The sequence below is a fragment of the Leptidea sinapis genome, chromosome 46 (genome assembly GCF_905404315.1).
Source record: "Leptidea sinapis chromosome 46, ilLepSina1.1, whole genome shotgun sequence".
Taxonomy (NCBI): domain Eukaryota; kingdom Metazoa; phylum Arthropoda; class Insecta; order Lepidoptera; family Pieridae; genus Leptidea; species Leptidea sinapis.
Window position 1 is genome coordinate 6475682 of NC_066310.1, and position 22237 is coordinate 6497918.

The 22237-nt window shown below is 35.8% G+C and overlaps 1 protein-coding gene across 1 annotated transcript; it reads left to right on the forward strand.

Moving 5' to 3' along the window:
* The first annotated feature begins 1323 nt into the window (after positions 1–1323).
* LOC126977848 (neuralized-like protein 2) lies at positions 1324–10134 on the forward strand. The gene is made up of 2 exons (XM_050826484.1): positions 1324–2172; positions 4656–10134. The coding sequence occupies exons 1-2, from the start codon at positions 1467–1469 to the stop codon at positions 4763–4765; spliced, it is 816 nt and encodes a 271-aa protein (XP_050682441.1). The 5' UTR covers positions 1324–1466; the 3' UTR covers positions 4766–10134.
* Positions 10135–22237: the final 12103 nt, after the last annotated feature.

Sequence of the window (22237 nt, forward strand, 5' to 3'; positions counted from 1 at the left end):
TAGACAGTACTTATTACAAACGTATTACGAGTTTAATTAACCAACAATAAGCTAGTAATTTTATACATTAATTTTTTTTTCCAAAATTTCATCGCATGCTATATGATCTTTATAATGATAAAAAAAATCATCTGGCTCTAGTGTGAATTAAATCCGCTTGGCATTATGTACGTTGAGTCGTAGAAGTCGACCTAATCTACGATTTCGTTGGATTCATGTGGTTTAATACACGATCCGTACATTATCACTATGGGATCTGAAGGGAAACTCGTAGAGGCGGATGCGGTCCTAGAAATCGAATTACTGAGCACATGAGGCATACAATTATGTTGGGTATGTGTACCTAATTTGCTCAGTTGGCAGTTGCAATACATAAACCCTCAACAATAGGCGAAGATTAGTTTCTGTCTAGAATAAAAAGACCATTACCCATCTCAAGATTTTTCTTAAAATAACCTTTACTATCATATTATGATGGGAAGTACTTTAGTATATCATAAAGGGACAAATTCCTAAATTACTCTTAAATTATAATATTTTTATGTCTGAGAGCCTTCGAATTAAAAAGTATGCTGCAGGTCTATTGCGTTTCTTTGTCAATTTCATGACTAAATAACTGTTGTTTCGGAGACAATAAACGAAGAAGAACCAACACTGCTTTAACACCGAACTTTGATGATAACTAAGTATATATGGATGGATCTACTAGTATGTTACCGTGATAAACGAACGAATGACAGAGCGCTTCGATACGCCACTTGGCATCACTATTTTTATCAACTAATAAATGGTGCAGTAACGCCTTTTGAGTACTAGAGTGCTTAAAAGTAATCTTTTTAACAGCTTCGGTGTTAATAACTAGCATCTACTCGTATATAACATTACCATTTAGCAGTGTTATTCAAGAAATAACAAACGATTAACACTCTGATGACCACTCATCTATCTGCGTGAGGTGATCTCACGCGCCCAAAAGAGACGTGGTTTCCTGATTATGATCCAGGCCCATGGAAGTACGGGGCGACCAGCTGGGTGGTGGGACAAGCACGTTGTCATTCCTCCTTTACTGCGGTGAGCCCAACTCATATACAGATAGATACTTACAACACAGTAGCGTATAGACAAACTTTCGTTACGTTTTTCAACATTTTGATTTTGAGCAAGTTTTCTCATTTTTATAAAACTTGACAAGGCTCGAACGCTCAGCACGAGGAGCCAATAAAACAAGAAGAGATCTAATTAGTAAACTTCAAAAACCTTAATTCACAATCATTCACTAGTGTCAAATGTCAATGTCTTATGTCATACACAATAATTGTTGAGTGAAAGACGAGATTTTATAGAGATAAAATAAAAATAATAGATACAATAAAAACAATAATAGAGCTTTTTAAATAAATTAAGTGTTAAAGCAGCGTAAAGCTTTTAACTATTTTTACTAAACCGGAACAAAGAAAGCCTTAGTGATGTTGTCTATAATGCTATCAAGATTTCACCATTATCATGGTTCAAATATAATTTTATTTGAAGATAATACAGTTGCCTATCGAAAAGCCAGCTTTGCTCATGGATTAACGTTTAGTGAAAAGCCACTATTACCTGGTGAAATATTTTTAGTGGAGATAGAAAAGACTGAGCGCGGTTGGAGTGGACACATGCGCCTAGGGCTAACGTTACTTGATCCTCAAACAACCGCTCTTGGAGATAAAGGCTTACCACAATACGCACTGCCAGATCTTGCCAACACAGGAATGTCTTGGATATTTCCTATTTCTAAATCTCAAAACAATGTTCTAATAGAACTTATAAATCAAGGTGCAAGTGGACGAAGAGATAGTGAACCAAGAGTATCAATTCTAGGAGATGCACATAATGTTCATACACCGCGAGGCTATGTGTCTAAATCGACATTAAAACCACAGACTGTATCAATAAATGGCACTCCTCAAGGAATTCTCCCAATGGATGCTGGCAGTCGCATAGGAGTTATGTTTATACCATGTCCAAAGAAAAGTAAGGATGATCCTGACTTAGCCGAAATGCATTTTATTATTAATGGTGAAGAGCAGGGTCCATGTACAAAAGCAATACCATATAAAAGAGGACCATTGCATGCAGTTGTTGATGTATATGGAACAACAAAACAAGTTAGAATCATACAGCTATATGGAGGTAAGGGTATTGCTGAAATTATATAAGTTATGATTATACTATTATATATATCTCTCTCTATACTGAAATCAGACTGATACAATTATTATGGTATCAATTTAAATAGACTTATGTCCTATATACCTACCTACTTATGCCTCATATCATACAAAGACAATGTTTACATTCATACAATTTTCTTATGAGATAAAATGTGACAACATTCACTCATTCATAGTTTATTAAAAATCGTCATGACTCTATGAATATTGCATTACTTGTATTAAGATTAGGCATTTAATAAATATTAATTGATTGAAGTAAAATCATTATTATTATTCATATAACACTTGACAATTATTATTGTAGAAATAGGTACAAAGGTTAGTTTTGCAAACAATCACAATCTATTAATACACATAAAATAATATGCATTGACAGGCCGCTGCGCCAAAATCGCGCCCATCTATGGCATACCGCGGCGCAGGGGTACTTACCGATTATGGTAGGTTAAAGTACCTACTGCCAGTAAGTTTGGATTGGATTCGGTATCAATAATTCTTTGTCAGATTATTTACACTAATAAAACAAAATCTAGGTAATTCCAGGCTCAACGTCCATTTACCATAATGTGTATAATAAGTTCTGATGATATATAGATTCTCAGGTCTGAGGCAGTCTCTCTTGAATGGGTGGTAGTTTTTGACGATAAATAAGTGATTTTAAATCCTATTTTGAATAAAAATATTTAAATTTGATAGAGAGAACAATAAAAGTGCACAGCCGCCAGCTTTTAGTATACCTAGAGGGTCACCAGTTGATCAACGACCGACAGTACGGCTTTCGCCATGGACGGTCGGCAGGTGATCTTCTGGTATACCTAACACATAGATGGGCGGTGGCTATTGAAAGCAAGGGGGAAGGCCGGCAGTTAGCCTGGATATAGCGAAGGCCTTTGATCGTGTATGGCACAAGGCGCTCCTCTCAAAACTTCCATCATTTGGGCTTCCCGAGAGCTTGTGCAAGTGGACTTCCAGCTTCCTCACTGGGCGTAGCATACAGGTCGTTGTCGACGGATATTGCTCGAACCCGAAGCCCGTGAATGCTGGAGTGCCCCAAGGCTGTGTGCTATCTCCTACGCTGTTTCTTCTGCATATCAATGATATGTTGGACACCTCCAACATACATTGCTATGCGGACGACAGCACTGGTGATGCCGTATACACGGGCCATGCAGGTCTCTCTCGGGAAATCGTCGACCAGTGCCGGGAGAAACTTGTGTCTTCTATCGAGTCCTCTTTAGAGAAAGTCGCGGAATGGGGTAAATTGAACCTTGTCCAATTTAACCCCCAGAAGACTCAAGTTTGCGCGTTTACCACTAAAAAAACCCCATTTGTCGTATCACCGCTTTTTGAGAACACTTCTCTTAAAGCCGCGCCTAGTATCGGATTACTGGGTCTCGAAATCTAGAGCGATTGCCAATTCCGTGGCCATCTGGAGGGCAAAGCCAAATTGGCTTCGAAGAAGCTGGGCGTCATCAATAGAGCACGGCAATACTTCAAGCCGGCCCACATTCTAACGCTCTACAAAGCGCAGGTCCGGCGACACATGGAGTATTGCTGTTATCTCTGGTCTGGCGCACCCCAGTATCAGCTCGATCCATTTGACCGCGTGCAACGTAGAGCAGCTCGAATTGTCGGGGACTCAGTGCTCTGTGAACGGCTGGATCTCTTGGCGTTGCGTAGAGAGTCGCTTCATTGTGTGTCTTCTACCGCATCTATCACGGGGAGTGTTCCGAAGAGCTGTTTAACCTGATTCCTGCCGCCGAATTCCACCTTCGCACGACACGCCACAAGATAGGATTTCATCCCCACCATCTGGATGTGTGGCGGTCCTCTACAGTGCGGTTTTCAAGGAGCTTTCTCCCTCGTACTACAAAGCTATGGAATGAGCTTCCTTGTGCGGTGTTTCCGGGACAATACGACATGGGTACCTTCAAAAAAAGCGCGTACACCTTCCTTAAAGGCCGGCAACGCTCTTGTGATTCCTCTGGTGTTGCAAGAGAATGTGGGCGGCGGTGATCACTTAACACCAGGTGACCCGTACGCTCGTTTGTCCTCCTATTCCATAAAAAAAAAACATGCATGCCAAAGTTATTTGTATCTGTTGTTTAGTTAACATTTGGTGTGTTAATTAAATATGAAAATCTTTAAACCACTCTTATATATTTATGACTACGTTATCTGCACAGCTACATTATATGCACCATATAATTAAAATAACAACTGATAAATTGTTTATCAGGTTTTGTTTCACCATTCTCTCTATACTTGGGTATAATGCCAGAAAAACATTCCAAACCACAATACACACGAATTCCTTCAAATGTGATGTTCGTGGCTTGGACCGTTTTTCAGGAACTATATCAAATTAAAAATATGATAAATTATTGTAAGCTTTGTGTTCTGCCTTTTGATTGTAAATAATGTGAATTGTTATTTCAGTGAAAACCCTACAAAATGTGTGTCGAGATGCAATCTTACAATTTATAAAAGGTAGATCAGTGAAAACATTACCTCTACCCCAGTGCCTAAAGGACTTTTTGCTCTCGTAGAAACTTCTGCATCTCTTAAGTGATGTTGTTTTCTGGTTTTGGGTGGTACATTCCTGGCGATTGAATGCCACAAAGGTTTTATATTATGTAATTTTATATTTGTGTTTATGCTCTCTATAAAATTATTTTATGAGGTTTTATTATGATGGACAATATATTAAAATTAAACCTTAATAAAAATTATCTGTTTACCCTCACTAGACAAACAGTTTGTTAAGGCTATTTATATACTGGGTGGCCGAGAAGTTGCGTCCAAAGCTAAAATTTGATTTTGGCTCATTTTATTGGCCAATGTTCTGGGAAATTTTTAAAAATAGTTAGAAGCCATAGGTTCCCCATTTTATTTTATGTTTTGATACCTTGAACATTTTCATGAATTTAGCTGGAGCAGTTATCTTGAAGCTACGACTCAATTCTAAACTAGTTCCGCATTGTCTAAACTATTCATAGTTTCTTATGTGGTTATTGCAACTGTAGTTAATAATTATCAACAATAAAATTAACTAAAAGTGTTCAAAAAAATTAGAAAAAAGTCATAAACCACAATTAGGAGAAAAAAGCGGAAAAAAGGGGAAAAAAAACTATTATCTCCTAAACTACGCAAAATCATAGAACATACATACGGGTGATATATACGGTATACTTATTTCAATAAAATATTTAAGTGGTGGTGTTCCATTCCCAATCTGTGGTATCATTAATTAACTAGCGGTATTGAGCACTTTTCTTGGGATGGGTATAAAATTTTAAACTTGCGTCAGGACACGTGGCCTGATCAAAAATTCGTAAAACACTCGTTGAAATGATGGATGAAAGATTTATGCTTCTAATTATAGTTCGGCTATTTCAACTTTACGGTCATTGGACCAGTGATTCAATCATTGTGATTGCGTAGCCGCGAGGTCGAGGGATCGAATCTCAGCCCTGAAGTATTTTTACAGTTTATAACTGTTTTATACAGTTTATATATTAACTTTTTAATGTAAAAAAATTTGTAATAGTTCTGAAGAGTTAAATTTTTTATGTAATATAGATTGTCATTTTTCACGTAAATGCTAGTACTTTTATATTCACTTTTTCCTGCACTCCCGGAGTGAAACCCGTATTTTTTTTATAGTACCTAACCTTTAACCACAAACATTTTTAGCTATATGACCTTAACCCTTTTCACATGTGTTCGATTGCATATAATTTTATGCAGAAAAGTTAAACATCTCTTAGACTAAGGATTGATCCCCGCTGCGGTACAACTAGATACCACATTACCTAAGAACAATAGCTTTTTCATTTCGGCTACTATTAGTTGCTTGTGTGCGTGGTGCTCTTTAAACTCAATGGCATCTTTCAAATTTTGTATCATACGGTTAATGTTATTTAACATTGAAATTAATTAAAAATTTGACAGAACAGACCATTGTCACAACGTCACACATTTTTCGTCACGAGACTGGCTCGAGTACGCCTACGGACGTAGTATTAGCTGCCGCACTTTATGACAATGCCTGCGCTATCTAGTTGGAGCGCAGCGGAGACGAATCATAAATCTAAGATTTCACCATATTATTATTTGATTTATTCAGCTTAAGATTAATGTTATTATAGAGAGCATAAATATATATTTTTTAATTTAGAATTATGATGTCTTAATTTATATGAATATTTTTGACAGAATTTTTCTCTATTGTAGAAAATGCTTACATTTACCACGCAATAACGTTAGAATATTTCTTTTATACACATTTATCTATTTGAACACACGGACTAGTAAAAAAATAAGGACTCCGTGTCACCTGACAGTGTAACAGTGTAGCACCAAAACAAGCCGATTAACGTGTAAATACATAGCCCCACGCACACACTTACATTACTACAGGCCAATAAGCGGCCATTATGGGAATTGATATCGTCTGTGATAGATCAGTTTGCGTCTCAATAAAATATTTTAAAAATGTCATCGTGCGTTGTGAAAACGTGTAAAAACAATACTACGGAACATGAAAAGTAATTGTGGCCATATATGACTAATTAAGGGAGAAAAAATTGTGATAAGTAGTGGTATCACTCGTAACCACACACACACACTAGCTTTAAAGTTGCCTCACTTGCTAATATCACGGCGCGGTGTAATTCTCTTTTTACTTGTCCGTGTTTAAAAATTGCAAGTGTTCAGATTGTATAGGAGTTTTGATTATCATAAAATTATTGTTAATGTTGAGGTCAATTACATATACTTGTTGCAACAACTTAATAAATTCTTTGTTTTCCTTTAGAATTAAATTAACACTATTGTCTATTCGAGTTCAGTTTATTATTTTCTTTGATAAACCTGAGTGCCGCATAGTTCAATAAAATACTTTTAGAAAGGCTGTTTATCCAGTGATGTGAAACATCAGGTTAAATAAATAATATTTGTTTTTACTGTAACTAAAAATCACTTATAATTATTAATCCTTTTTAAAGTATTAATTACTAAATATTAATAAATATACAATACCCAACCCAATAAGTATACTATGAATTTTCAACTTCTTATAATACTAAGATGCCGCAATCGCTCGTCGTACCGCTTCGCTGCGGCCTATATTTGAGCGAAGCGAGGTAAACTAAGTCTGTGTACAAAAACAAAAGAAAAATAACCCAAACAAAAACAATAAAATGAATCTTTTGGAATTTGGCGCCATATTTAAACATGAGGAATTAGCGCCTTATTTGGTCACATGAGAAACTAGTGCTGATTTGCAAATTTAATGACTAAAAACCTGGCAGTCGAATCACTCTCGATTGATAGCAGTGTTACAAAGTGTTTAAAACTTATTGTGATTTGATCAATTGGCTCAATTTTTAAATAAATATAAATAGCGCGTGCTAATTTAGAATAATTTGTAAATCATGTTTGTTTTTAATTATAATAATTGAATCAAGTCGAAATTCAAAATTCTGTCTCGACAATAACCTAGAAAATTTCGAAAGCTTTCTATGAGTTCAATTTTTTTTTAAATCGGTCCAGAAATGGCCGAGAAATTATTTAACACAGAAATCAATCGGAGTCAGCCGGTGGGAGCTCTGCTCAGCTTCGCTCAGTTACTAATATCCCACATTCATCTTGATTATATTTTTAAATTAGTAAGCAACATGTAAAGGTCATTATTTAATCAAAACAAATCTTATAACTATATTTACAATACTACGACTACATAAAATTAAAACTATCATTACGTGGAAGCGTACCAAGAATACTGGCAGCATTACCCCGTTGGATAGCAAGGCTGATCCGTTGACCGAAATAGCTGCCAGCACTTGGGTTTCCAGTAAATCAATTTATTATTCTATTTAATCAAATCTTTCAATGTTAATTAAAACATATGATTTGTTGCAACAAAGCTATGTAAAGCATATAGATATTTCTCTAATATCTTTGATATTTAATTGGTAAAATCTCAAACTTATCGAAAGCACAAAAGATTTATCTTTCGACTCATTTACGATATATTTTTTTTGTATAACAAATTAAAAAGTGAATAAAAAGCTATATATTGATTTGTATAATATTATTCATTGAATTCTAGTGTGTTGGTAGCAGTGTGTATTATTTTGTAGGATAATTGGACGTAGTTCCTGAAAAACGTTCCAAGCCACAAACATCCCATTTTAAGGAATTCGTGTCTAAAGCTTTATAAATATTAGTGTATTCCATCTACTAAGGGTTGAGCTACTAAGTCATGATGTCATTTAAAGAGTGACAGTAGGGCTGCCATTTTTTGTCAGTCCGTTAATATGAATCACGTAACCAGTTTTGTGTTTGTGTTTCTTATCTCAGTTTCGTAATTATTGTGGTTTGGAACGTTTTTCTGGAATTACGTCCAATTGAGGAAGAGGATATCTTGTACTGCTCACAAAGGAGTGCAAAGCTCCATTCACCATGTTTCCTGCATTCACTCTTCTTTAAATATCACTCTCACACTTTCCAACTCTTGTAAACTTTGAACACAGACACACAAACTCATAAATAAGAGTAACAGACAGGCTGGCAACACTTATGTGATTCCTCGTGGGTTCACTTACTTTATTATGATATGTAACATAAAAAAGTTTTAGATATATCCTACGACATAATATGAACTAAAACATCAAATTTCGAATGATATCAGAGAACTGATTATGAGTGTGAAAACTGACAGCTATTTTATTGCCAATGACATTCTATACATATGGACATATCATTCGCATTCTGATAACGGAACGGCAAAAGTGTGCTTAAAGACAATGTAAGCACACTTTTCTCCTTATTCGTGTGTCAGCTGTGTGTCAATCAACAAGCCTAATTGTGCTATAAAAGGTGCTTAAATAATACATTAACGACTCAAAAAAAGATGCTGTGAGTTATTATCGGTACGGTTATTTTATTTATATAAGATTGATGTGCAAAATGCGGAAGTAATCTAATAACAGGTACAATATTATTGACAAGTCCCCAGACAAGACCCGCTTGTCAGAATGGGACAATCGGGTTCTAAATTCAAAATACGCAGCTGAAACTGAAATAGTGTTTACATTGCTGCCTATTGACCGATAATATTTTAAACAACTGAGTAAACGGAGAAATGTATAGACCATAGATAGCTGTCAAAGGTTATTATGGTGTCATTTGTGGCGTGTGCCATATTTCAACTTTGTTTTTGTATGAGGTGCAATGTCTATATTATGTATAGAACGTCATTGCACATTGCACTTATTTTGATTCTCTCCAAAATGTTATTGCTATTGGTTTTATTGTTTGTTTGCGAAATTCATAGCATTAATTTTTTTATATTATATTTTGTATTATTATTATGTATAGAATACTGTCAGACACAAATAAAATTTGAAAAACAAAATTTTACGAACGATGAGGGATTCGCCCCCACGAACTCCGGCGTTCCGTGCCGGTGCTCTAACCAACTGAGCTAACCGTTCGAGTACCGCCTCGCTATAAAATTCTGTTTGCTTTGTTCAACTCTCAGGTTAGCTCAGTTGGTTAGAGCACCGGCACGGAACGCCGGAGTTCGTGGGGGCGAATCCCTCATCGTTCATAAAATTTTGTTTTTCAAATTTTATTTGTGTATTAATCCTAGAAGTGAGGGTTATCACTTTAAAAACATAACATATTGTTTATACTGTCAGACCTAAAATTTTAATGCCGAGTTTTATAAATATATTAAGTACTGATAAGATAATATGTAATGTATACTAAATCTGCGATCAAATAGTCACAATATAAAACAAATTATTTAAGTACAGTGCCTCCAAAGCTATTTGCATATATGTAAGTTATTATACTCGTAAAAAAATTGTTTACATTGGTACCATTAAAAGTTATAGTTTATACAATATGCAATTTTTTATTCATTCTTTTTTCAGGGTTTTTTATATCATCTTAAGCGTGTCTTTTATGTAATCAGGACCCTATGATGTCTATTTGTCACAAGGCTCCTCCATAAAGATTAAGAGGTTCATTATACCCGACGACACATATAGTCGAATGGTTAGTGACACTGACTACTAAGCTAAAGGTCCCGGTTCGAATCCCGGTAGGTGCAATCATTTATATGATGAATATGGATGTTTGTTTCCGAGTCATGGATGTTTATATGTATTTATGTATGTTCAAGTAAGTATATTGTATTAAATATGTCGTTGTCTTGTACCCATAGTACACCCTATGCCTAGTTTGTAATAATTTAACTAGCTGTTGCCCGCGATATTCCGTGTCTATCATCTAAAATGTTGTATCGACCTCTTGTTAATATTAATGTTAAAAATATGAACATATCTTAATATATATAAATTACGTGACACGTTGTTTGTCCGCGATGGACTCCTAAACTAATGAAGGGATTTAAATGGGGATTACTTCATGGAGTGCAGTTTAGTCCAACTTGAGAGATAGGATAGTTTTTATTTCGATTTGGGGCCCATAATTATTTTTATTTCCAATATTTGTTTTGTATGGACATATTTTCTGTGAGAGAATTTATTGACGCACGGTTTGACGGTTCTGCTGTGAAACAATTTCATAATAACAACAGGGAGCATTTTTACGAAATAACTCTTGATGTTTGGAAATATTATTGGCAAAATCTATGTAGAGAACGTCATTGGCAAATTCCTATAAAACAGCATTTCTTTAATTATCTATGGAACAGCGTCTGTCAGGTCAGCTAGTATATTATATATATAAATTTGAATTGGAACTACTTATACAGTATTTTTTTAATTTTTGAATTTTTCAGAATAGTAATACTACCTAAATAGATTTAATTAAAATTTTTGACAAGAGGTTGGGACAACATAGAAGCAGACATAGTATTTTATGCTGCTTATAGACTCCACGCGGACGACGTCGCGGACAGTAGCTAGTAAAAAATGTTCTGTCACTGTTTGATTCAACACGATTCGAGGTTAACAGACTGAGTAGGTGGTAGTTGATCTTAATGTGAAACAATGCCCGGTTGTGAACCGTTAACCTCTCAATGTGACGCACGGCTTAAATTGAACAATGCTACGTACTTGCAAATTAATAATTAAGAAACTGTTTCACGCGTAAATTGAATTATCTTTCAAAATTTTCTTTAATAATATCTCTTGACATGTGATTACTAACATCGAGTCCTAGTGATATCGATAAGACATGGTACCTTAAAAAACGCGTATAACCTAAATGGCCGCGAAGATGATCGTGGGATTTCTTTGCTATTACAAGTTATGGGCGCGGTGATTATTTACCACCAGGCGACTCCTCAGTATCCCTGTTCCCACTAATCTCATAAAAGCTAAACGCGATAACACGCGCACTAAAATCTTCGATGGGCGCATTGCGACGTGGTCAGATGATATTGTTAAAACCGATGGCACGCCATGCAACCTGTTGCACGTACCTGTTGCGCGATAAATTGAATTTAATTGAATTATTGTGTCTACATATCGATGCTGGAAAGCGATCTTGTCGTATCTCGAAAAATGCGATTTGTATTACTCATGCGGGAAAAGTAGTATCTTGGCACTCGCTGTTGCGGTTGAAGAGTCGTTGCCCATTTTAAAATTACGCGTAATTTTTTCGTAAATGAAACTGTTGTTTGAGTGCGAAAAGTTTACTTGTCGCACGCAAATTATTCCTGGCACCCGCAAATTTAGATAAAATTGCTAAAATAAATAAAATAATAACAAAAAAAAACAATCGAAATATCAAAACTCAATTGAGGTTGAAGTGTTAATTTAATAAATAGAATTATAATTTATGTTACAAAAGTTTAAAAACGAATATGGAGTCGGAAATAATACATAAATCGTCGCATTTGTGATACTAAATAGTATGTGCAACTCGTGCGACGTTGTCGATTACCGACTTATTATACATAATTCGAATCAAAAAAATATACTGCATCGAATGACTTCAGAATGTTCAATGATATTTAAAAGTATAGATAGGTTACGTAGACAATATTCCGTGTTTGAAAATGATACACTAACGCACACATGAATAATTTAACATTTCAATAGCACACTACATTACGATTATTACACGTCAAAGAAGTAGTAAATGCAATTATCGCAAGCGAAAAAGAGATGACTCTAATTTGCTAATAGCTTCGTATTTGTATAGAAAAAATACAGTTAGTTAATTCATTAGATATGATTTTTTACCGTACACCGTGATTTATGCCTAAATTACGATTCATTCATGAGTTCATGTAGTAAAACTGCATTGAAATTAGGTGGATAATGTGTCATTGCTTTTATAAAATAAAATAATTTAATATTGATTATAAAATATAGCCACATTGATGATATTAATTATTTATACACAAAAAAATATAAAACACACAGACACCAAAACAAAACCGAAAGGTATACCGTAAGGGTCCCATTTTTACAATTTTACTAACGACGGCTCCCAAAAAGTTTTAAGATTACAATTATTGTTTTTTGTATCTTATATTATTTATGAATTTCTTTTTGTTGAGGGTTTATTACAATAAAGTAATGGGAGGAGACGAAAATGATCCATTTATTCTTGTGCAGTTAGCAAGGGATTTACTGAAAAAACTACTACGTAAACAAATAGCACTCACTGTCTACATCCGCTAACTTCCCAAAAACTTGTTTTAGTAGTTTGATAGTTCAGTTACCTATATACGCACTTGTTTATTAAAATTATTACATTTCGTATTACATTCACTGCAACAACGACTTTTATACATCATTTCCTAAAATATTCTACCTCGATCATCCCGCAAGAGGCAGCATCAATATTTTGTCATGTCTCTACGTTAATCTATGATCGGCTTCGGCGTTGTCATGGCGACAAATTTATTTTGTTATATAAATAACTAGCTGACCCGGCAAACGTTGTTTTGCCAAATAAAGTATAATTCACGCGATAGTTTTATAAGTAATAAAATATTGCCTATATTATAGCCTGTACATCATTTTGTTCTATTGTCAATAGTTTTTGCAGCGCACGCAAAAATAGGTTTTCGATTTTACACCTTGTGTTACAAAATAGCAATTTTATTACGGATCCCTAATTTAAATAAAAAAACATAGCCTATAGCCTTCCTCGATAAATGGACTACCCAAGACTGAAATAATCATTCAAATCGGACCAGTAGTACCAGAGATTAGCGCGTTCAAACTATAAAATAATATAAAAATAATCAAGTTTTTGGTTTTTTATTTTTATCATTTATAAAAAAAATATTGTCTTCACGAAATTTGGTAAAAATTTTCCTTTTTATGTCCCAAATGCACTGTTATTTATTTGAATTGAAATATTTACTTTTTCACCTTATTTTGACTCAAATATGTAAAAAGAACCCTTATTTTCAATCGAAAATTCAACCGTCAAAATATAAATTTTTTGAAAAAGTTTGTGTGCTTTCTGTTCGTTGAAATCTCTACTTTTCGATAGTTTAAAAAATACATTACATGGTAAATGTTAGGAACATTTAAGCCCATCAAAAGGCATTTTATAGAGAATTCATACCTGTTATTTCTTAGCAGCAAAATCATGGATTACAATTAATCAAATTCATTAATTTTTAATGATAGAAAAGGATAATGTAACTCTGAATCATTATCCTATTTACACTACTACAAGCCTTCATATTGAAGGACTACTAGAAGCAAATAGTAGGTAATAAATTCTCGTTGATCAACACAGACGTAACGGAAAGTATTAACTCAATTAAATTATCATAATTAATATATTAGAGTGTTATCATAAATATAAATCATAGCTTAATTTTGATGACATGGCGATAACTCTAATACATTTTTGTCGAATGATTTTGTCGGATTTACCACAGGAGATTCTAATTTTTCATGGAGTGCGAATAATTCTCTACTCTCTACATAATTCAAAATCAAAATACTGTTAAGAAGAAAAAATAAAATGTTATCAATGAACGAAGGAAATACATTTATAAATGGAAGACAGACTGATAATACGATGAAAGGATTTGTCGTATTACCGCTCTTCGACAACACTTCCCTTACAGCCTCGCCTTGTATCGGAATACTGGGTCTCGAACGTTTGCCAATTCCGCGGTCATCTGGAGGATAAGACCAAATTGGCTTCGAAGAAATTGTGCCTCATAAATAGAGCACGGCAATACTTCAAGCCTGCCCACATTCTAGCGCTCTACAAAGCACAGGTCCGGCCACATTTGGAGTATTTCTGTCATCTCTGGTCTGGCGCAACCCCGTAGCAGCTCGAATTGTCGGAGACCCAGTGCTCTGTGAAAGGCTGGATCACTTGGCGTTGCGTAGAGACGTCGCTTCATTGTGTGTCTTCTACTGCATTTGGTGTGTTCCGAGCAGCTGTTTCACCTGATTCCTGCCGGCGAATTCCACCGTCGCATGACACGCACAAATTAGGATATCATCCCCAATGGATGTGTACGGTCCTCCACAGTGCGGAGTTTCTGGCACGATACGACATTCGTACCTTCAAAAAAAGCGCATAACCTTCCTTGTGTTAAAGGCCGGCAACGCTCCTCTGATTCCTCTGTTTTTGCAAGAGAATGTGGGCGGCGGTGATCACTTAATAGCAGTGACCAGTACGCACGTTTGTTATCCTTTTCCATAAAATAAGAAAGGAATAGCTAGAAACAAAAAGATGATTAAAGAAAACAAAAGATCCTCAAGAATTGCTTTAAAGTAATGAAAAAGGATGTGATTAGCTGTCTAAGGCTATCCTAGTTTAATTTCAAAATTTAAGATAACTGCAAAGATATATTGGAGAGGAAGACGTAACCAGATTTATTCATCACTTTTCCACTTATTTTTAGAGTGATAGAAAGCCTTCAGCGAAAGGATTCATTGACAAAAAGCACTATAAAAAGGAAGAAAAATGTCATACTTACTGCACATAAAGCTGAATCATCAGGACAGATTACGGATATAATGGACTTGTGAATGTTATATAAACGAAGGAGAAGGAATAACGAGGAAAACTTAAAGACCTTCAAGACATACTCCCAAATTAAAGGCCGGCAACGCATTTCTTGACCCCTGGTGTTTCGGATGTCCATTAGGCCTTAGCACTTTTCACCACGTGAATCTCTTCCCCGTTTGCCCTCTCTAATAAAAAAAAGAAGGAGAAGGCAAGAGAGACAGTTTTGTGAAAATCTTGATAAGCACGCTATATGTAATTCAGAGGCTAATATTATATACATTCGACAATAATTAATGCGAAGGATTTTCAAATTCGATGGCCGAAAAAATAACGGAAGTTATAACAAAACGCCTAACACTATAAATTATGCAAGTAAATTTTTAAAATAATTTATTTTTGCTATTCACCATGTTACACCACCAGTTTGCCACGTGAGTTTAAAAAAAAATCAAATCTTTATCGTATTTAGGTACACATACTTTATAATTCCATTCATTGAAAAACAGTAATGGATCTTAAATTTCATCAAAATCTTAACGTTCCTGATCCAACAGTGATTTGCAAGTTTCGTAATGAAAAAAGAAAGAACATAGATATCATGTTAAGATGATGCTCAGTATTGTAATTTCAGTTTTTTAATTACCGACGTAGTTTTTAGCATCGATGAATTTTAATGTTTAAAGGGTTAATTTTTGAAATTTGATTTTTACATTTTTGTTTGTATTGAATAAATACATTTTTGTGCATAGGTACAGCATTTTATTATTATATATTACCAAAGTCACTGACATAGCCCAAATGGTTGCGAAACTGAAGTGGCAGTGAGCAGGGCACATAGCTCGACGGACAGATGCCTGTTGGGGCAGTAAAGTCCTCGAATTCCGACAACGTACCGGAAGAAGCAGTGTTGGAAGCCAAATGATGATGGACCGACGATCTGGTCAAGATCGCTGGAGTAGGTTGGATGAGGGTAGCGCAGGACCAATCGTCATGGCGATCTTTGGAGGAGGACTTTGTCCTGCAGTGGACGTCTTCCGGGTGAAAAGGAAGTATATGACATCAATTGCGACTGTCGGTCTTAATTTAATTTTTTAATTCGAGAAACTAATGCATACTATTTTTCTTATTATTATATATTACATATTATTTTCTTTTAAGTCAATAGTTTCGTACAATATTTGAAATTGAGCTTGTCGGATGGTCAAAACTTTAAATGTTTTGGTTGCACTTCATCGTCATATATTTACTTGCGGTCCAGAGTCATTGCGCTAATCTGCCAACCATCAGATATTATACAGACCCGGACATAGTAAGCTAAAATAACACCAAAGGATTTGTTGACTACCAGAGTTTTTAAGTATTATGAACTTATTATGAATTCTTGATTATGGGGTCGGGCGTCACTTACCATCAGGAGACTCTCACTCTTTTATTGATTTAGGCGTTATTTTGCGGAAATCCAGTTCTTTTTTTTTGAGTTATCTTGAGTGTAAATCCGCTAACACTTGGCGTCATTCATTGGAATCAATTCGACGTGTATCGCGTCTACACGAGGCATCCTGAGGAGATGTTGACTCGTCAAATTCAAATTCAGTCTCGTGCCAGAGTTTCCTCCAAGTGTTGCTGAGCCACTTCTTTTGGAAAATGTTAATACTTTAATACTTTATTTCATTTTCTTTTACACTCACTGCAAATAACTTAAATTACTAAATGTACAATATTTATTACATAATACCAATTATTTACATCTTTTTATCGCTAATTGTAATAATACATTGAACATTGAAAAACGGTTTTGCAGTGATATTAAAAGAGGTTGACCTCTGACCTCGAAACTAGTTAAAACTGTATCTTCGGGGTCAGTTAATGAATGTAAACATATTTTCAAATTCAGTTTTGTAGCCCAGCCGTGAGCCGAAATAATTAAAACATTCAGATCTCTAGAATTGAAAAAAGAAACTGCTGATATATCTGTAATAATAATAAGTTCAGTAATTTACGTCATACAGACACACTTCTGACTAACGAATAGCTATCGTCCTGTTTCGATGTTGCAGGCTCTTAGTAAAAGGCTTAAGCTTTCACTTTGCAATTGGTTTCTTCTGTGATTTATTTGAGGCTTTCGATTGTGTTCAACATTCAACGCTGGTCAGGAATCTATGTCACTATGGTGTAAGGATCTAAGCTCGATTCCCTGATCTGATTTTTAAATAATAGAATTCAGGGGGTCCATGTGAACGGCATGAGATCTTTTGGGACCCCTCTCGGTGCCACAAGGGTCTATTCTTAGACCGTTCCTCTTCCTAATTTATATAAATGATCTATCTAACCTTGTAGAAAACAACACAAAATACAATTGTTTGCGCATGACACTTCACTCATATTCAAAGGTAAAAGAAGGAAAGTTTTATAAGACGAAGAAAAAAGCCAACTATTTTCTCAAAATGAATTCCTTTAGAATTCTTTTTGATGTGATTTGTAATACTACCACCGCTCCGGAAACAAATGGCGCTCTGAGAGAGAAGAAGCGGCGGAAGCAACTCTTCCAGCGTTCTTTTTATAAAATATACAATATTGTACTGGCATTGTTATTGCTATAAAATAATCATAATGTAGTCCCAGGCTGTCCGACTACTTAGATCAGCTGTGGGATACTAGAATTTACGGCAGAGCCATTTATAATAAAACATTTAAATTTATTTATAGATAATGCCTGAATAGTGACTGGGACTTTAATAAAAAAGTGTATACATTTACCCTTAAAGCTATTATGTATCTGGTGAAGCCTACTAGAATTAGTTACAAGCATTTCTAGTGTTATAAAAATGAAAATCACTATTTAGGGCAATGCCCTATCTGACAACGTGTAAGTACCTACTTATTTTTATTACTTGGAGAGTTTGCCATTTTTCTAGTCCTAGTTATAATACTCATACTTATAATAGCTCGTCGTCAAGCCCTGCCGCATTTACGAACCGCAGTAAGTTCTTGTTTTTTGTTTGTTAGCTGTGCACCACACTGCGAGATGGTGTTTACCTCCTTTTGCAATGTTAAGCTTAGTAGGATCTGGCAGAAACCCCTGACGATAACGACTAGGTCATCTGCGTACCCCAGTGCATCAATCCTGAGATCTGCCAGCTTACTGAGTAGTTCATCTATTGCTAGTGTCCATAAGAGTGGCGATATAACGCCTCCTTGTGGGCAACCTCTAGTACCTAAACTATAGCTCAAATGCTGGCCCATGAAGAGAGATTAGAGCTTTACTATTTGAGAGCATTGAGCTTACCCATTACTATACGTCTACGTTTTTATTTATCGGAGTCGGAGTATTGTCAAAAGCGCACTCAAAGGAACGCACGGAGTGCTATTTGTTTGTTTTGTATCGCCTTCTCGACTCCATCCACAAGTTGTAGAAGAGCCGTTTTTGTAGACATGCCTCTACAGTAGGCGTGTTGAGAATTGTGAATGGGCTTTAGACTTACAGCATCCTGTCTTATATTGGACCTATCCAAAACTTTCTCAATAACCTTCAATAGAAAGGAGGCTTTCAGGCTCATAAGGAAAGGATTAAGAGCTTGGCAGGGATTATATTTTCTGCTTGCCGTAGGAATAAATAATCCTGACTAGAAGCGGTACTAATATGTCCAAGCCCTTGTGAAGTAGCGCTGGAAAATTGTCTACATCGCTTGACTTACAGGGTCTCAGATTGAAATAGTAATAAAACTAAATAATTTAAATTTACTGCGCCAAATGGCAAAAATGTAGATGCAAATATTTTATTAAACGGAGAGGTGGTCAAACCAATGGAATCTGCTATATTTATTGGCATTACTCTTGATTCCAAATATTAAAGGTGGCGAATAGGCTTAGTTCTGCAGCATATGCGGTTAAAAAAAATTGCACAGTTAACTAATATACGGCGCCGCTTGTTTGCTTCATTTATTTTCATAGTATTGTCAGAAGGCTATTCGCACTATTTTTAACCTAGGTCCTAAAGAATCATTTAAGAGAATTTTTTACTACTACTCGGCACATTGAGTTAGTAAGTAGGTATTTTATTGGGCGATATAGATAAAACAATATTCCAGTAAGTGTACAAAAGAAATGCATTTACGTCGTTACTGCTGAGTAAATGTGTAACGAAATTTGAACACGACTTAACAGAGTAGCAGGCATTACAAGTTTATGTTTGTTCCTCGTTTTAACATTATTGTACATTGGTGTTGTTCTACTTTAAAATCTTAGAATTTTTTATACTCAAATATTTAATAATTGGGCTATAATACGATTTAAGTTATTAAAAAATTACTAATTTTTGTAAATTTATACAATACAAGATATACCTAGAATGTAGCAATGCAAATACATATATATAGTAAATAAATAAATATATATAGTACTTACAATGATAAAACTACTAGGTGCATAAATAGAATTTACTAGGTTTGCACAAATCAATGAAACACGTTATAAATAAAATATTTTATTATGTATCAATTGCTATCTAAGTTTACAACCATTACAAAGCCATACTGAAAGTTTCTGGACTTGCCATTAGTAAAATAAATCAAACTGGTATTTGCTATTGGAACAATTATTATTTTATTTGCAATTGGGACACTCCGACACAAGGTTGCATGTTAGTGTTTGTAATATAAGCGTGAATAGCAATGAATTTAACTCGAGAAAATATACGCACCATGATTATTTCTTTAACTGTGGCTAAAGAGTGTGAAGTGCGGTGACAAGTGAGGATTTTTAGTGGTAAACGCGCGACTAGATAGAAGACATAAGCTTCTCCCGGCACTGGTCGACGATTTCCCGAGAGAGGCCTGCATGGCCCGTGTACACGGCATCAACAGTACTCCCAATGTCCAACATATCATTGACATGCAGAAGAATCAGTTTAGGAGGTAGCACACAGCCTTGGGGCACTCCAGCGTACGGGGGCTTCGGGTTCGAGCAATAAACGTCCACAACGACCTGTGTGTTGCGCCGAGTGAGGAAGCTGGAGATCCACTTACATAAACTATCTTAAAGCCCAAATCATGGAAGTTTTGAGAGAAGCGCCTTGTGCCATACACGGTCTAAGGCCTTCGCTATATTCTGGGTTTCTCCCTTGCTTTCGATAGACGCCGCCCATCTATCTGTTAGGTATACCAGCAGATCGCTTGCCGACCGTCCATGGCATAAGCCGAATTGTCGGTTGTTGGTCAACTGGTGACCCTTTAGGCATACCAAGAGGTGGCGGTTAATTATGCTCTCCATGATTGTGGAGAGCATAGTTATAGGCCTGTAGTTTGCCGGATCCGAACACTCCTTTTTTTGGATCAGATGGACAAGGGCTGCCTTCCATATGTCAGAGACTACGCCTTTTGAGTTTTAGTGCCGGAACAAACGCGTTAGCACTGGCGTGAACTCAGGGGCTCACATTAATTTTGGGAAGAAGCACCACCACGTATTCCTGGTTCAGTGATTTCAAGGTTGGATGTAATCGGCTCTGTGACGATTTTTGTGAAGGTCGCCGCCCGGCTACTGCTGTTACCGAAACTAATATTGATGCATTAACACATAGGTATATACTTAATTACATGTCAGCAAATCGGTTCAGTATCACGTATTGGTATGATACAAATGCATAAGATTTTAAAGGTTGAAGGTTGGGAAGCTTTGGACTCGATGGATAATGCATGATCTAATGGATGATCAGAAACAATTGCGTATAGTAGTGGTGTGAAATGAAAAAAAATCCAATAATTAAAGAGAAGCTAAGAGGTTTACGATTTAAAAGCCCTGAAGAGTAGATGAATAAAATCAAAGACGCCGTTAAAAAGGTCCCTAAGGTATATGGTTTTTAAATATAACGGTCTTCTTTATATTATAGTGCCAAAGAATGCTAGTGTGCTAAATAGTGACGGAATACAATTTAGAAACAATAAATATATCATTAACACAATATTTAGCATTAATAAGTGTCCAGAAACTAAGTATGACGTAAGGAATATACAGTTCATAAGAAATATCCTTTACCTACCAAACACGTGAACGACGCCAATACCTGGAAAAGATATAATTTTAGCACCAATTACTTATATCTCATTATATTAGAGTTGGCAAACGGGCATTTCCATCAGGTGAACCACTTCACCATCAGGTGAAAGTGAAAACCTCCATCCATGGACATCTGGAATACCGAAGATTTTAGAGATTTTTGGCGGGCTTATAAAGTAAAGGATGGTATACTTTCTTAAATGTCCGAGTCATCGGTTCGGGATCTCAATAGGCGGCTATACAAGGCAAGAAGCGTCTTGCGATTCGCGTAATTGGCGAACGGCAGACATAGTTCGGTGAAATTTTACCTTTCAACGTGATGATGTTTCTGAACACTCCTCGTGATATATGCGGTAAATGGAAAGGGCTTGAAGACCCCGTTTCTCCACACAATACAAGCGTTTTAGAGGCCTTTCCCTTCCACGAAACTGAATGTATATAAACATCAAGGATTCCGATACACACACTAGTGTTCTCAAGTTGGGGAATATAACAAAGGAAAACTGTAGTAAGCGTACAATTTACCAAACTATCTCCTTATGTTTGGTCTAAATTTATTTGGCCCTGTTCTATCACAATCTCAAATTCAGGCACTTCTTATCTTATTAGGTTCTCTAAGACTTTATCTGGAAGACACAATTTACTGTTGGCTGTATTGCTATGAATGGCGAAAAAGAAATAGCTTACAACCTGCCGGAATACTAGGCATTTTCGCTAGAAGCGCTTTGTGCCGGCACACATTCTATTGCTGTTTGTATAAGGCACGGGTCTGGCCCCCATATGGATTACTGTTCTCACCTCTCTCGTCTGGTGCACCCCAGTATTAAATCGAATCATTTGATCGCGAGCAACGCAGAGTTACTTGAATAGATGTTGATCCAGTGCTCTGTGAAGGGCTCGATCACTTGGCGCTGAGTAGATGTCACCACTTTGTTGTCTTCTACCATATCAATCACAAGGAGTGCTCTGGAGAGCTGTTCATCCTG

Excerpts from the sequence above, each read along its gene's own strand:
- LOC126977848 (XM_050826484.1), top strand. The coding sequence starts at position 1,467 with ATGTTGTCTATAATGCTATCAAGATTTCACCATTATCATGGTTCAAAT. Across the intron at positions 2,173-4,655 it reads AATCATACAGCTATATGGAG|TGAAAACCCTACAAAATGTG; the intron begins GTAAGGGTATTG and ends TTGTTATTTCAG.